Source organism: Chroicocephalus ridibundus, chromosome 2 (assembly GCF_963924245.1).
Source record: "Chroicocephalus ridibundus chromosome 2, bChrRid1.1, whole genome shotgun sequence".
Lineage (NCBI taxonomy): Eukaryota > Metazoa > Chordata > Aves > Charadriiformes > Laridae > Chroicocephalus > Chroicocephalus ridibundus.
This window is the reverse complement of record NC_086285.1, coordinates 84,325,389-84,343,102: the sequence shown is the minus strand read 5'-3', so window position 1 is coordinate 84,343,102 and position 17,714 is coordinate 84,325,389. Positions and strand designations below refer to the sequence as shown.

General features: G+C 36.8%; 1 protein-coding gene across 5 annotated transcripts in view; it reads right to left on the bottom strand.

The window, feature by feature from the left end:
* Positions 1–7: 7 nt before the first annotated feature.
* LOC134511714 (cadherin-10) overlaps positions 8–17,714 on the bottom strand; it is a 102,595-nt gene continuing 84,888 nt past the window's right edge. For all 5 annotated transcript variants that reach the window (XM_063326096.1, XM_063326098.1, XM_063326097.1 and 2 more), the window contains 4 exons: positions 16,613–16,866; positions 13,232–13,368; positions 10,824–10,945; positions 8–864 (listed from right to left, as the gene is read on the bottom strand). In XM_063326096.1, coding sequence (XP_063182166.1) covers positions 673–864; positions 10,824–10,945; positions 13,232–13,368; positions 16,613–16,866 — 705 coding nt within the window. In that variant the 3' untranslated portion in view covers positions 8–672. The remainder of the gene's footprint in view (positions 865–10,823; positions 10,946–13,231; positions 13,369–16,612; positions 16,867–17,714) is intronic.

The following is a 17,714-nucleotide window of genomic DNA, read 5'->3' as shown; positions in this document are numbered from 1 at the left end:
GTACCCAAACAATTTGATTTCATTTCTTCACCTTCCCTACTGTTAGAATTTTTTTCTCTGTCTAACCTAAAATTTTTCATGTTGTTTGCAGGCTATTACTTCCTGCAATGTTCATCAGGAAAAAAGGATTATTTCCATTGCCTTTATGCCTTTAATACATTTGAAGGCTGGTATCATGTACCCCTCATTTATTTCTTCTGTAATCTAGAGCTCTCTCAGTTAGTCATACAGACAATGAGGGCCAAAATGGGTGCATAGTTCCCCTTCTCCAACAGAATCTTCTGAAAATTTTCTCTGATAAAGATTGACAAAGGACTAAAAGAAAAGACAAAGTGGCTATGTGCTCAGAACTATTATTTTCATTAATGGTCAGAAAGAAGAAAAAACAGAAGACCAAGGGAAAAAGAGCTATGTGACAGAAGGATAAAGTGGAAAATCTGAACTAATCAGGTAGAGCCATTTTTGAAACCTTTTTTTCTCCTTCAGTCAAGCACTTCATCTGGCTACTCACCCCAAACCAACACTTTGACTGATTTTCTTTACAATTTGTTTTATCACATTTTTGCCATCCTAATTTTTGCCTCCCTTACACACATAAAAATGTAGAAGTCCTAAACTACAAACATTCAGGTAAAATTATTTTTCTTGCTAGCAGCAACCTCAATGGCCTCTCTACTTATTGATAGACACCAAAAGCAAATATAGTCCAGACAGCAAAGATAAAACACTTTCCCTGGAACAGGCATGAACTTTACCTTCATTATCCTGAACAGTGAAGTTAGGGTTAACAGCAGCTAAACTGAAGAAAAATTTTTGTCCACCAAGAGGGTCATCTTTATCTACTGCACTTATGGTTTGAATAAGCTGCAGGAAAAAAGCAAGCAAACAAACAACAAAAAACCAAAATACACCTAGGTTTTTGATACAGCTCTCTGATTACTTTAAGACGACTAGAAGTGTTAAGACATCTCCATATTGAAACTATACACATATTGACTTAAACTGTAGAATACATTAACTGAACAAATGTTAAACAAGTATATATATAAGTTTTTCCAGCAAGTGCATCCATACACGTTTCATGTGGTGGCACACGTACACATATAAAATGGCCAGCTTCTATCTTAGTCTTCCTCTATTTCTTTTTTTTAATACCTATTTTTATATTTCTGTAACTACATAGAGGACAAAACTTGTCAAAAATAATTTTATCTGTAGCCTAGGTTGGTTTTATTCTTCATCTCTTATCCATCATTTTAAATTCAAATCAATGCCTAAGACAGAAATTCAGAGGATGTTTCATATTTTTGTAACAAAAATGGTATTTAATCAAATAGATATTTCTGATAGGATAGAATCATAGCGTCATTAAATAGTTTTGGTAGGAAGAGACCTTTAAGATCATCAAGTCTAAGCGATAACCTACCACTGCCAAGTTACCACTAAACCATGTCCCTCAGCACTACGTCTATATGTCTTTTAAATATCTTGATGGTGACTCAACCACTTCCCTGGGCAGCCTGTTCCAATGCTTGATAATCCTTTCTCTGAAGAAATTTTTCCTAATATCCAGTCTAAATCTCCCCCGGTGCAACTTGAGGCTGTTTCCTCTTGTCCTATCACCTTTTACTTGGGACAAGAGACTGACCCCCACCTCGCTACCACCTCCTTTCAAGTAGTTGGAGAGAGCAAGAAGATCTCCTTCAGCCTTCTTTTCTCGAGACTAAACAAACCCAGTTCCCTCAGCAGCTCCTCGTAAGACTTGTGCTCCAGACCCTTCACCAGCTTTGTTGCCCTTCTCTGGAACTGCTCCAGAACCTTGATGTCTTTTTTGTGGCGAGGGACCCAAAACTGAACAGAGTATTCAAGATGTGGCTTCACCAGTGATGAGTACAGGAGGACTAGGGAGGACTTCCCTAGTCCTACTGGACACATTATTTCTGAAACAAGCCAGGATGCTATTGGCTTTCTTGGCCACCTGGGCACACTACTGGCTCATATTCAGCTGGTTATCGACTAATACCCCCAGGTCCTTTTCTGCTGGGCAGCTTTCCAGCCACACTTCCCTAAGCCTTTAGTATTGCATGGGGTTGTTGTGACCCAAGCGCAGGACCTGGCGCTTGGCCTTCTTGAACCTCATACCATTGGCCTCAGCCCATCAATCCAGTCTGTCCAGGTCCCTCTGTAGAGCCTTCCTACCTCAAGCAGATCAACACTCACATCCAACTTGGTGTCGTCTGTACACCTACTGAGGGTGCACTTGATTCCCTCATCCAGATCATTGATAAAGATATTAAACACAACAGGCCCCACTGAACCCTGTGGAACACCACTTGTGACTGGCTGTCGACTGGATTTAACTTCAGTCACCACAATTCTTTGGCCCCAGCCATCCAGCCAGTTTTTTACCCAGTGAAGGGAAGTTACCGTTTCAAATTAAATGTAAAAATAAAAATATAAGTTTCTAAAATGTGATTTTTCTATTTATTAGCATAGCAAAATACACCAATAAGATTCCTGAGATAAAAAAATGCCAGTTAGATTGAATACATGTATTACAACTCTTGCAAAACATTGTAGCATATTCTACAGATGCACCGCCTCAGAGTGGGGTGAGAATCTGGTGTCGCAATTCTCAGAGCAGGATGCATCAGATCAGTTCAATACTTGGACTGAGTGCTTTCTGCAATACCTACAAAAAAAGTTTAGGTATTTTTTTGGGAAGCAATGGCAAGCGCTTTATCAACATCTGTTTATCTGTCAGGTAAATGAATACGTGGATTTTTTTCACTGAAGTTTCTATACCTCAGGGTGGCAAAATGTCATTTCCCAAACATAATGCAATTTTGGACATCTTTATTGCTTTATTTCAGAGTGCTTTTTTTTATGCCATAGCAATAAATACTGTACCTATGGCCGAATTTTTGTGCATGCATGTGTGAATGTTGAGTTAGGTTCTTAAGTTTAACTTCCAAAAATAGGTTAATCTTTAGCCTATGTCATTTCTATCCTTCATTTCTGATCCGTCATTTTAAATTGCAGTGTTTTTTCAAGCATGGAATTACATCTAATTTTTGACACTACTCCTTCCCTGTGGCATACTTGTTAAACCCTGTTTGGTTTTCCTCTTCCATTTCTTCCAAATACAGCCATTTCTCTTCATGTCACAGCTTTTTTCAGGACTGATCATCTTTAACATCAGCAATTGCAATGTACTCCTGTTTGCCTTAACAAATGCATGATTAACTCCCAACTTCTCTCTTGTCCATCCAAAATACAGTAAAAAATTTCTTCGTGAGACAAGGAATGGATTTGTTTTAATGCAACAGCTTGCTTGCTTTCTCAACTGGAGTTTTGTCTTTCTCTACATTTGTTTTCTCACGTAAACCCCCAATAACTTACTAGATGAACAAAACGGATGATACAAACATAGAATATTATTTGTTTTTAAAGAACAAAACTTTAAATTATTTAGTAATTAGCAAATAAATCTTTAGATATTTTTGCAAAATTAAGTCAAGAAAACACTAGCCCATTTTACTTCACAATTGGAGGCTGTGAATGCAGTCAGGTGTTGGTGTTAAGCTGATGAAAATCAACTCCTCCACTTCTGAGTGTCCATACTCAGTTTAAAAGGAGTATGTATAATTTTTTATAGCCTAAATCTTTTACGGCTTAGAGGGATTATTCACCTACTATGGCACTATCGACCAGTGTCCCCTAGCAGAACAGCAGGCGACAAGAAAATATCTTTTATTAATTCCCCCATTCATCATTTATTGTAACAACCGAAGTTCTCTGGGAACTTCTCTGTTCAAGTACTGACAATTTTTAACCTTATAATATATTTTGCAAGAAAATTTAGCTAATTTGCTTACAATAGGAATAAAAAAAAACCAACTTGCCTGTGTTTTTCTGTTGCAAGGATCATTTAGATATTAAAATGTAGGGATAATTAAAAAATGGCAGCAAACATCTGGCTGACTAAATACTATGCAGTTTCAAATTACTTGCTGGTAAGTTTCTTTAAAAGGCAAAGTTTTAAGGATCATCTTAGTGAACTAATGTTTTTAGATACATTGTCACATTTGTAGCACTTCTAAATTAATTGTAAAATACTTCACAAACAAAGGCATTATTTGCTTTGCTATTCTCTATTAGAACCTAAGCTTTTAAAATACTGATAAATTTTTTTCTGCAAATGAGGATATTACTGGAAATTCACACTGGAAGTGCCTTACTACCTCCTTTTCAATGAGGCCACATACACATTCCAATAGAGCAAGTACTCTTCGTCTCCTGTCTGAGCCTGGAAAGTTCTCCTTGTAGTCTCATTGCTGCACTCAAGTTCCTTCTGTATGTCATCCCAAGGAACATGCTCTTCACCAGATTGGGAGATCAGTGTGGATGAAGTTTATTTAGAGTTGGCCTTTGGTCTTTGGCCTTTGGAGGGAGCAGCATCTTCCTGTTAACTGTCTGAAACACTGCATGGTTTCTTGTGCTCTTTCAAGGCCTGCACGTGAAGCAAGCTTCACACAACACATGGACACAACATACAAATGAGCAAGGGGGAAAGCAGATTCCTCCTGCATTCCTGGGAAGCAATAAAAGTACAGATGTAGTCCATAGTTAATGATATATGTTGTTTTGGTGATTTCTTTACTTGCCTACTTCATCTCTCTTGCAGTCAATTATAGCAACACCACAGGTTTGGATGTCCTAAATAAGAAGTAGGAATCCCTCTCAGCTGTCTCTTTTTTTTTTTTTTTTTTTTTTTTGTCAAAATAAATAGCTCTGTTGTACTTTATCCCTCCACTCTCCTCTATTTCACCAGTTGTGATCACAATGAAGGTGAGCAAACGCTAAGGATCCCAGTGTGACACGGAATTTTGCTTTCACAATTTTTTCAGACTAGCCATTTAGACTCTAACAGTTCTGCCTCTTCTCCAAGACTTGTCTAATTAAGATTTGGGTTGGAGTTAGACCTTTCCATCCCATAGTATTTGTATCGGATGGTTCATTGTGTTTGACTCTTCCTTTTGTTCCCTTGTGCAAGCAATTGCAACGTGACAGAAAGTGTTTCCTAAGAGTGATATGCTATATTATCTTATGGACTTTCAGTGTATTGTGCTTGCTGCTCCATGTCTTCTTCCTCCATCATTCCCGTCTCAGCCATCTTGGGGCACCTTATGGATCTCATGAAAGTGGGTCTTTGCTCAAATTTTTAATTATTTTCACAAATCCCACCACTTTAAGCAGACTGTACCACTGTCTGACAGGTAAATGTAATGACTCTACAATTTTTATCCAGTTATAATCCAGTTGTTTGTGGGCACAGAACTGACAGGAGTAATTAAGATTGTAACAAACCATGGGAGCTGTGTTGCACGAGCTTTCCCTTTTGTGCAGTTGCTAGGCAGCCACTTGCAATACTATCTGTGTTTTAGCAAACCTGGACTCATTCTTGAAGGTTCAAGGAGCAATAAAGCATTCAGTATACTAGTTTTTAGCCATTGCTTGCTCGAGTCTGAACCTCTGGGCAGTAACTCATAGCAGGGTAACTACTTGGAGTGTCTTATATAGATGCAAATCCAATTGAAGAAAAAAGAAACATTTCATACTCGGTACACCTCTTTATTTGTAATCAACCTGTGCATTAGCAGCCTTTTCCCTTTCTCGGTGGCTTTCAAATATAAACCTACAATGGAGAGGAACTGAAATGGTAGAAAGTAAACTCTGCCTTACAGATCATCTACCACCCAGTGTTACGTTGTAAATATAGACAATGGGTATTGCAGCATATCTGCTACTCTTAGTGTACATTTTTGTTATTTCTTACTAAAACTGAATAATACTAATCATTAACGGTTTTATTGCTCAGTTTCTTAAATTTGTCTATACCATTTTGTACTGTTTTTAAAAAATGCAATTAAACAAGCAGCAGCAACTATCCAGGAAAAAAGTACTTAAGTCTTATTAGAAAATCCTGTTTAGTTTTAAGGGACCTTTTGAAGAAGGAAGTAAATATGAGTAATTTCTACTGTTCCCCTGCCTTCCTATGATTTAACAAAATAGACTTTTGGAAACTGATAGACTACCAGGAAATAGCTGGTTGTCTGAAGAAGTTTAGAAGTTATCAATACTATTCCAAAAATAGAAACCTGGGAAGTCTTTTGTTTCCCTGGAACCATCAGAAAATTATTCCCCATAGCCTTTATAGCTACAGCAGCTATAGTGGTAATTGTTCTGACACAAAACAGTAGTTATAATCTAAGGGGGTTCTTACGTGACGTAACATATACACATATGTATATGATACTTGCAGAAACTTATTTAATGTTGGAGTTTTGACAAGAGGCAAGCCTAGTTAGCATTCCATTGCTCCAGGCAATGCGTTCAAATGCATAAGTTAGTGTTAGTCCTTCTTTGTTTTGACTCCCATGGGACAGGTCAGGGGGAGTGCTTTTGGTTTACATTAAAAAATCCCAAATAAACAGAAGTTGAAAACATTATATTGCACATTATCTGCTGATGACATGGGTAACTATATTAATGTGATATATCCTGTTTTACGCATGGTTTCATACAGTGTTGTTTTCCTCTTAGACCAATTAACCATGGGATACCCCTATTACATCCACAGTAACTTGCTTCTCCTTGTTAGCAATGCCAGGTTGCACAGGAACGCCTCCAGGCGGGTTTGGAATGTCTCCAGAGTTGGAGACTCCACCACCTCTCTGGGCAGCCTGTTCCAGTGCTCTGCCACCCTCAAAGGAACGAAGTTCCTCCGCATGTTTAGGTGGAATTTCCTATGCTCTAGTTTGTGCCCACTACCTCTGTGCTGAATTAAGATATAGGAAAAATACAAAAAAGAATAAATCATTCATATTTTAAAACATCATTGAAAGAGAATCCATGATGAGCTAGACTGATTCGTGTAACATTGGGACACGTAAAAAGGGAGTGGACACGTATAGGTTTAGTAAAATGAAGGCTAATAAGAGCAAGATCATAACAAGCATGCTTGGAGATGCAAACAAATGAAATTACAAAATTCCTCATTACTTTTGAGGCTTTGAAAGCGGCAGGGAACCATGCAGTTTACCTGCTTCCTACCTCTGGCTCAGACAGGTAGTCATTTAGAGAAAGGACATGATCTTTCAAGGGCCCTGAACACCACTGGACACCCGTGACAGGATAGGTCTGTTAACACAAAGCCTATGTGATTTCATATATGTTTGCTACTCAATATTTTTAAATTTTATGTATATAACCCCCCAGACACACACATTTATATGTATTATAATGACCAGAGTAGGAGAAGATGGTGAACATCCAAAGGAAAAAAGACCTAAGCAGTTTCCCATTTAAACATCACTATATACTTTTGCCAGGTGCGGGTGCCCCGGTGCCGGCGGCGGGTGCTGGCAGCAGGCCGGGCCCCTGTGTTGCCGGGCCGGGGCTGCCCCGTGCCGGACACAGCCGGTTCCAGCCGGCTCCAACGGCCCCAGCGCAGGGCACAGCTGAGCCCCTCAGCCACGGGCGGGCGCCGCGGGGAAAGCCTGGCTCAGAAAGGGCAAAACGCTGCCCGGCAGCCAGGGCTGAGGGAAACCGGGTGAGAAACAGCCCTGCGAGCCCCGAGGGGAGAGCGGGAGGAGGGGAGGAGGGGCTCCGGGCGCCCCCGCGGAGATGCCCCCGCGGCCCCGGCAGAGACCCCGCTGGGGCGGGGGTTTCCCGGCAGCCCCTGGGAAGGGCCCGGCCTGGAGCGGGGAAACGCGTGAGGAGGCGGGAGCGGCAGAGAGGAGGAGGTAGAGGAGTCAGGAATGAAGGTGAACCTGGGAATCAGAGGGGATGAAGGGAAGGTGTGTCAATTCTTTTATTTCTCACCATCCTACCCTATTTTTAGCTGGCAGTAAATTTAATTAATTTTCCCCAAGTTGAGTCTGTCTTGCCAGTGATGGTAATTGGTAAGCCTTCATCTCAACCCATTTTCTTTTTTATCTTATTTTCTCCCCCTGTCCTCTTGAGGAGGGAGGGAGCAGCTGGGTGAGCGCCTGCCTACTGTCCAAGGTCAACTCACACCTTCTTTTCTTTTGACAGAGGCTCATGAGAGGAAGGGCTCCTCTTCTGACCATCACTATAGGAAAAGTGACTACGTAAAAAAAATGCACTCATCTTCCTTTTAAAATCTCTCCGAAACAGGACTGGCGTCTCTTTTTTGTGCTGTTTCCTGTCATTTACATCAGAGGATCTGTGGAGGCTGGCTGCTGAGCTGCCAGACGTGTGGCAGCTGGGAGCTGACAAAACCAGTGGGAATCCATCTGCCCAGATGTCCATCTCCTTCCTGGCTCTTTTCACCTGTGTATGGAGGACAGCTGAACTTCTTTGTGTACAGGGCTGCAGCAGCCCAAGCATTTTGCTCCTTTCTTCCACTTGACTCCTACCGAGTCAGGCTTGTATAGCTCGCACAAATGCCTCTGCCCTCTTTATGCCATCACACCAAGATTGTCCTTATTTTGGGGGGGTTGAAGGAACAACAACCATCAAAAAGGCAGCAGACAGGTGCTGCTTCTTAGTAGCTTGAGCTTTTTGCAACAGAGTATTCCCATTGTTTGGAAGGTCATGGCATGATCTGACATCAGCAGTAGCAGCAAGCAGGAAAAGATTCACAGGCCCTTTGGAGTCACTCAGACTCCAAAAACCACATTTCATAAAAAATACTGTCCCTCCCTCTCTTGCTATATATACACATATATGTGTGTGTATGTATCTATATAGATATATACACACACATATACATATACTGTTTATGTGTGTGTATATATATATATACAGAAAAATTATATGACTCGAGTAAATAGAAATTTTAAGGGGAAATAAAGGAACTGGAGAACTCTAATATTCATTAAAATGTTTCTCAGTAGGAGATAGGAAGTGTTTAAGTGAATACCACAGGATTTGTGAGTGATGAAGTATCCTAATAGTTTCAGTGATAGAATGGAAGATTTAAATTTGATCATGGATCAAATGTAATTATGAAAACCTGAAAGAAAATAAAAATAGCATAAATGTGGAAGGAACCAAACTTAGAGAACCGTGCTCAGTATGGATTGATTATATTCAGTCTCTCAGGACGGACTGAATTCCAAAATAACAAGTCTTATTTATGATCTACCAGTAATCAAGAAGAACATAGTTACATTTAAATAGATTATTCTTGTTATCCTGCATTGAATTTTTTTCTCTTCCTGTGAATTGTTTTCTTTAAACAATCATTTGCAATTCAGATTTTTTTTTAAAAATATGTTTATGGTCCTTTTAGTAAACGTCACTTTTTTTCTGATAAAGGAGACACTACTGAGCTCTACAAAAATTTAAATAAACATTTACGGATACACACACTTATTTAGCTTCTCATTTATTAGTTATAAATGATTAGTGTGGGTTTTTCCATTTTTATCTGGCAGCCTTTTCTGAAAGTGAACAGAAAACCAGTGCAATGCAGAAATAACTTTCATATTTACTTTTAAATTATACTGACACCAATATTCTAGATAGCTCAGAAAAAGGGTTCCTCAAAATATGTTTACATGAAAATATAACTTCTATTAAGCATTTCCTGTACCCTCCATAGTTAGTGACCTGGACAGAACAGATTCTAAAACCTGAAACAGAGTAAAATTTGTGGATTAATGCGTTTAGATTTTTTTTTTTACCCAGGACTTTTTTTTGTGAAACTGGAAGAGGAAAATTCAGTGCTCTACTTTTCCAATTCTTAATCCATATCCCATATTGAAAGTGATTAAAATATTATTGTAGCATTTATAGAAGACACTGCAACTGTCAGAAATTCTGGATGTTTAGCCAGTGATTTCTATTTGTCTAACAGCTTCAATTATCTTATAACTCTCGTAGCAGACAAATGCCCTTGCTCAGTACCGTTAGACATTTTATGTATTTTAATTTTGGGCTTTAAATCCTCTGTACTAATTTCCAACTGATGTTACTTTAGATAGAAGAATGTCAACCTGAATGTGAAATTTGTAATACAACCTGAATGCCATACCTACAGGACTCAAAACAGTTAAGACAAGCAAGCGCTTCTCCCATGTTCTGTTCAAAGGTGCTAAAATGATTGCACTGAGGTAGTACTGCTACCATTTTAAAGGACTTATTATTGGCTGACCGTGCTCTGGAATATGCTGTGCTGTCATAGGAAATTATTTTTAAGCAGTTCTAATAAGCACCTGCCTATTAGCCCGTCATTTCACTTAAACTGAAGTACACATTCTGTAGCCTCTGAGAGGCAAACCAAAATATTATGTTATCAGTTCAAAAGATATATGCTTTGTATTCTCTTTTCGAAAGTTTTTTGGTGCCATAATAAAAGATAAATCTAACAACAACAAAATTAAAAAAGGTATGACAGATGGAAATGTCTATAATCGCCACCATCTGCATGGATTGTTATTTGAGAATTATTGAAAATATAGATAAAACTTTTCAGTAGTTACATATAACATTTTACTTTGTGAAGATAATGGTGAAACTAATTATGACCATGTCTCTTGGACATACCTAGTCAGGATTTAACAGTCCCACAGAGTTAGGTAAAGAAAAGTGGTAATTTAAATACTGATGCTGTTGTAACATATTTCACTGATATTTCACTCTAAGCCTCACCTACAGAGCTACTTTGCTTTCATTTTTAACTTTTCAAAAGCTATTTCGGACATGATTTCTCCCAAGCAACAGGCAAGAATGGTCTACAGTTGAGTGCCGTAGCAAAACTGGATAGTGGAAAGTGTTTATCCAAGGCATACCTGGCCGGCTCTTGCATTTTCACAGACAAAAGTATCATAGAATACAGCAAACTGTGGGGCATTGTCATTAACATCCAAAATTCTTACGTAGACAGGAACACGAGTAGTATCTTTGGGGTTGTCTGACAGGAGAAGAGAGAAGAATAATGAGTTTATTTTCCCGCTAAAAGTTTTCTGCTTTCTTCCAAATTCTGTGAGCAATAGACATGCAAAATTAGGTATCAAACTGGTCAAAATTTAATGTACAAACTGATAACAGGTAAGAATTTGGCCTCCTGAAAAATACGGAGATATTTCACTTAGAGTGAAAAATAAATTGAAGTATTGGTATTTAGTGAGCAATTAAGATTTTACACGAAAAATGGGGGCTGCAACTGTTAATAATCTCTATAAATATAATATATGAAAAATATGCCCACTACTCTAATGACAAATTTCATTATTGGAAGGGCTCAAGAGTATTATTCTGCTGTAAGGTTTTGATTTTTTTTTTTTAAATTATTTGTGATCTGTTTTGTTTTACACAGAAAATACATTATTGACTTTGTGCTGTTTTGAAAATTTTTGAAGCCTGACTTTCTCTCTCTCATGCCTTAATAAGTGTGGAGGAATTCCAACAAAGCCAATGAAAGTATCCCCCAAAATATCTGGTAAAAAATTTATTAGAGTTTTTATGTTTAAATTGCCTTAAAATATATGTGTAGATTTTCAGACCTTAGGTTAAGAAAGAAGAATAGTAATCATCTCCCCCTTTTCCAATGCCATAACCCTAGTATTATTTGGAGTGCCCTCTCATAAGTATCGGTTAATTTGGGAATACGAGAGTCCCTTTTCTCACTTGCTGGTCTAGTTGCCGTACCAAGAATCTGAAATAATGACTGGGTGTAAAAAATTGAAGCCAATTCCAAGTTTCTTGGAATTCTGCTAGATGGTAGCTAAATACTATATGATTTTCTAACTTTAGTAGAATGGGATAAGTAACAATAGAGATGATTCAGAACTACTGATTTCGTTTTCTTTTCCTTTAAAACTTTTTCAAATAAAACAGTAGAAATTTAGGAGTAGCTGGCATTAAGTTCACTTGTTATTAATAACACCTTTGCTACAGAGTGTGATGTGGACCTTTTTGACATATTGAATTATTTAAAATGGCAGGTTTAGGGCACTGTTTTTCATAGCCTTTTGCATTTTTGTACTGACTTTCCAAATATGATCTATTCTTAACACTTCTTTCCCATTGAGTCATGCTTCACAGGTAATATTTTTAAAGTTTTGAAGACTTAAATCTCCCTCTTCGCTTCTTTCTCCAAAACTAATGTACCTCTTTGGAGAACGCTAGCTACTCCTACAAGGTCCAGAATGCAAATTTCCTCAAAGTGTCCTGAGAGGGAAATAAGTTTATCCCTATGATATAAGCATACAAGGATACTAAGGTTTTTCATTTTATAAATACTTCTGAAAAGTATTCTTACAACACTGGACAGCACTGTGAATGATTGTAAGCTCAGGACCATGCATCTCAAGGGAAAAAATAAAAGGTTAAAAAAAAAAAAAGTACAGCTAATGGATGTGCTCGGTACGAGCAGCCTGTTACCCTGGACTACAGAAATGGGGACAGGCAGGCTAAGAGTGGTTAATTGGCTGGATGCAATGCTCCATTTACTTCTCTGCAGTGTGGTTCTTGCCAGCCATGTTTCACTGCTGACCAGCAATGTTTTCTTTTTTTTTTCACTGATACAGAATTAACCCTGAAAAAACAGTGTCTTTGAAAGCAAATGATCCTCAGTAGCTGATTTCAAAGATCAGCCCTTTGTCCCTCAGAAAATTTTCTGTCGGGCGATTGGAGTTAATCTCAATATTGTGGAAGGTTTAGGACTTGTAGTAGTTTAGACTCTTTGTACTTTTAACATGAAAACATCTACAGAGACCCGATGTAAATAGTCTAAGAAATGCTACAGCTTAGGGATCAATTTGAACCTAACTTGTAAGATGTATTGATTCCAAGAGCTGTAGATGCCATAGGAAGAGATAGTGAAAATGTTTCTAAGGAAATGAAGAAAACGATAGAGACAAAAACATGGATTACCATCCTGAACTCTGCTACTTTAACAGCAAAATAATGCAGTTGTCCTCAAAGAAAAGGAAAAAACCAAAATTACTCCAGTGTCATTATTTGATTGGGTAACATAGCAGAAGTAACTGGGACATTAAACATCAGTGGTGTAAGTTGGGGAGGAAAAAAGTTATGAGGAAACAGCTGGGCTTAGCTACCCCCAATTTACTTTCCCAGAATATCTAATAGAATGGGGCAGGGGGGGGAAGGAAGGGAGGCTTTTTCTCATGAAGTCACAGCTGTAACTTTGCAGGTTATGGAAAACTGAAAGGAAAAAGAGACCAAATTGGCTTACTGATCTCAGCTGCTATAACGCTAAGATTGTGCCATTGTGATATCTCACGGTCAAGTGGCTTAGAAGTATAGATGGACCCGTTTCCAGAATGGATATTAAATATCCTGTCAAGGTCAGTATGACGATCCAGAGAAAACCTAAATATGATAGAGAAAGAAAACGCATTCTCAAAATGATGGAAAATGGAAGAAAGCATGTTTCACAGCAAGTCAATAAAGCTTTTAGGTTCTATACATTTCATTACAGAGGTTAATTTTGAGAAGACTTGCATTCAGTTTCTATAAAAACTTATGAAAATTCTCAAGTTTAGTTCCATAGAGTGAGGAATAAAAATTGCAAGAATTTCATAAATATGATAAAATAGTGTAATATTTGATCATCTGAGCTTTTATAGACATATACAAGAATCATAAAAAATAAGTCAGAATTTCAATATAGGGTTAAAGAATTGTTTTAATCCTGAAAGGAAAATTGTTTTTGATGTACTGTTCCTTCAGACTGAGACTGACAGCTAATTTATGAGCTTTTCAAAAGTATGTTTATAAGCTCAGCTTCTACACTTTATGATATATTAATTTGCTAGAGATCAAGTTAAAAAAATCTCTATAAAAATAAGTTCACGTGCATAACTTTCACTTTCATGAACATACTGATGTTAAAGGACCTTCTATGTTGTTATAATTGCTATGCTTCTGCAGGCAAAACTTCTACTAACACAATATGGCAGAATGTCAAACTATAATCAGAAAATTGCTCTTTCCTCCATTTTTTATAATATTTAACACTGCGTCCAAAGTTATGATTAAACCTTTGATGTGGAATTAAGTGTAGGATTTTGTGAAGCACAGAACATTTGTCTAACAACCTGGCAGAATTGGGACAAATAAAAAAAAAAAAAAGGTCTGCTAATACACTTGTACGGTGCAGTAGAAACAATTGTTCATGTTTCTGTGAACTTTTATGAGTGATCTAAACAATTCATCAAGTGTATCTCTTTTTACTTACAGTACTTAACTAAATTGAGCCACATGAAAAACTGCTGTAATATGAATATAATGTCTGTAACATTTTGGTGAGTTTTGTTTGCTCACTCCACCACACATAATAACATAAATATGTAAAACAAACAAAAAAACCCAACAAAAAAGCCAACACCAAAATGAATACAAGAACAAAACAAAAGGAAATTAGAACAGACAAAAAAGACTTCTGAAAGTGCAGGAAAGACTTGCTCAAATTATTTTTTTTACTACTAGCTGACATTAATAATTGGTAGTTAGAATTAAACAAAAACCTGCTATTTTTCCGAGAAATTATATTTAAGACTATTGGGCTTACATGATAAGCATTTGATTTTACTTCATCCATGGAAGGAGTTTTAGTGAGGAAAAAAACTTATTTCGAAAGCACTCTAGCTACATTTTCAATAGGCAATAATCCGTTCGCCAGCTGATGAGACCTCTTCTACATTGTTTTAGTAAAAATTCCATACTATTTCATAATAGCCATGAGATAATCACATACTTTTACTATATCATATTACTTCTGATGGCCTGAAAATGTTACCAAATTTATTATTTTCAAAAGATATTAATTGAACAGAAAGAGAAATTAATGCAACAGGAAGCTATTTGCACTCAATTTCTAGGAAGTCTAACATACAGAATTTTAATAAACAGAAATGAATATTTTAAAATAAACACCTAAACAGAAAAAAAAAAAAGAATCGATCTACAACTTGCAGCTGTAATATTTTTTTTTAATAGTAGTATTAAAATAGTTTACAAACTGCCCTAATTTCAAAATATGACAACTTTCAAAATACTTTTGTTTAAATGTTAGCTTTTCACTTCTGGGGTATAGACATAGTACTTTGTATTTAATATTGATATTGTAAGAAATAAAAGCTTGTAAAAACTTGTCCTAAGTAATTATTGTTTGAAGGAATATACAAGGTTGCTTTGGAAGTTGAGAAGCAAAGCAAATACTAAAGAGAATTCAATCTATGCAATGTAAATTGTTTTAAAGTTCTTGTCTTCAACTAGATAGCATTAAATGAAAGCTAAAAGAAATGAATGTACTATGAATAGCATTTTCACATATATCTTTGATGTTTTTCTTCAAGCGAACCAAATATATAGGTTCAATGGTACCTTTCATTTTTTTAGAAATTTCTTTGTCCTTATTACTATTGATTTGCTCCACCTGCCTCTTCTAAATTATTTTCTATGAAAGAATGAAAGAAAAATCAACAGGACATAGAAAAATTATATAAAATAATCTCTAGGTTGCTACTCTGTGTAAATAGTGATGAGGGAAATACCTGCCACAGTTCTTCAGTTCGCCAAGTTGCGTCACAAACAAAATGAACCAAAGCTCATTTGTTTGTTCTTTTTCCAGTCACAATTAAGAAAATGTAACTTCTAAAATTGTCAGTTGTCTTATGCAATTAGAGTGGATAAAAGATGCAATGCTAAGTTATTTATATATTCTTAAATTTTAGAGGCTTGGTGTTATCTCTTTTCCATACACACAAATCACCATAGGAGAAAATTAGATTCAGTTTCATTTCCTAATCCAGTTTTACCACCTGGGCCTCATTAAGAAGTATGTGACAATTGACTTCAAGGTCAGTAAATAGGGTTCTTTTGCCAGAATGTGATTTTTGTACTTCGTTCAGTATTTCAGACAACACATATCCCTCTTGGACAGCATTGCCTTACCTGTTTCTTAAAGCTTGTTATAGAAAAACAAACAAAAAAATCCCACACCAAAATATAGTTTACTGCATTCAGCTATATGCGTTGTAGTATGTAGCATCTAGTAGTATATATAAAAAAGATTTTTGAATATATTAATCTTTTCATGTCTAATTCTTTGGGGTGTTTGGGCACACACAAAGATAATTTTATCCTGTATAGCAATCACTCTGACAAACCTACAAAGCCGAACGCACCAACCAGAGCAGGTGAGATCCGGACTGCATACTTTCCAGGACTGCCCAGAGGAAGAATTAGAAAGCTCTGTGCCCTTCCTGGGTGATAGACAGGTTTGACGCTTTTTCACAGTGCGAAGCAAAAAGTACTCATTAGGAACCTACTTGAAATCAATGTGTAATTTTATAAATTTTCTGAGACTTGAAGTACTAGAAAACATTTCCTACGTCTCTTGTGTGCAAGTGAATGGCTGTTCCCTGAGGTGTTCAGAGGCTGATGGATAGCATCATTCTCAATTCTGTCTGTCTCTGGGACACTAACAAATAACAGAAAAAAACATTAGCATCTTTTTCCTGTGCACTACGTTTACATGAAAATTCATGTTGTATTACCATTTCTCTTAATTTTTTTTAGCAAATGATGTATTTACAGAGTAGAGTACTACCTTATTGGACTTGAGGCTGAATCAGGATCCCGTGCCATTACTGTTCCTATTATTGTCCCCAACTCAATATCTTCATGCACCTCAAAAAGGTAAGAAGATCTGCTGAAGACAGGAGGTTCATCTACATCTTCTACAGAGATCTTCACAATAGTTGTATCTTTGAAAGGCCCAAGATAATAGAAGCGTGGATCCACATGGGTATTCTCAGCTTCTACTTTTAAGGTATAAAGTCGTCTCGTCTCATAGTCCAGTGGCTAAAAATTAAGATGAGGATATACTTTATTAAATTACATTACATATTGACAGATGTTGACCTATCTACATAATGGAAAGTGAAGAGGACTCAAAGCCTTGTCAGATCTTGCCCTGGGTTGGGGGAACCACAATACAGTTCAAATTTTCCACAGCATAGGGATCACTTTCTCTAGTGAGAAACTTCCATTGTTTTTAGAGGAAGTTTCTCTTCCTAAATATTATTTGAATTATCATAGCACCAATGACAAAAAGGTTTTCAGTGCAATTTTACCAATTATTTTGTGATTTTTGCAGCTGTTTCACAAGAATATGGATTTGAAACAATCATATGGTCATTTAAAATACTTGAAATACAGATTTGAAATACTGACAGTTCAGAAGAAGGTACTTAATACTAATATTTCTCAGGAAATACTATAAACTCTTGGATACTCAAAATGGACTGAGTATCCTTATTATTAAACAAGTGTAACTGGCCTTAAGTATCAGGAATGTTTCACGTTTCTTTTAAGGAGGGGGTGTGTGTCGAAGTTCTCTATATCTAGTGAAATAGTAAGAGATTAATCTTGTTCCTTTTCATTTAATTTAATGAATCCAACATCAGAGATTTTTTTTTTCTTTTTGCAAAATAGATTTGACATTTTGTCAGCAGTTCCTTTTTAAAATGGAAGGAGGACATGTTCAGGGTTATAATTAGAAACGATTTTGGATAGAAAAGAACCTCTATTCCTTCAAATTTTTCTAACTGTCATAGAAGAAAAGTGTTAGCTAATTAATGATATTGAGGAAATGAGCAAGCTGAGAATTTACCTTTCTGACACAAAGACTTCCTTAACTCCCCCAAAAT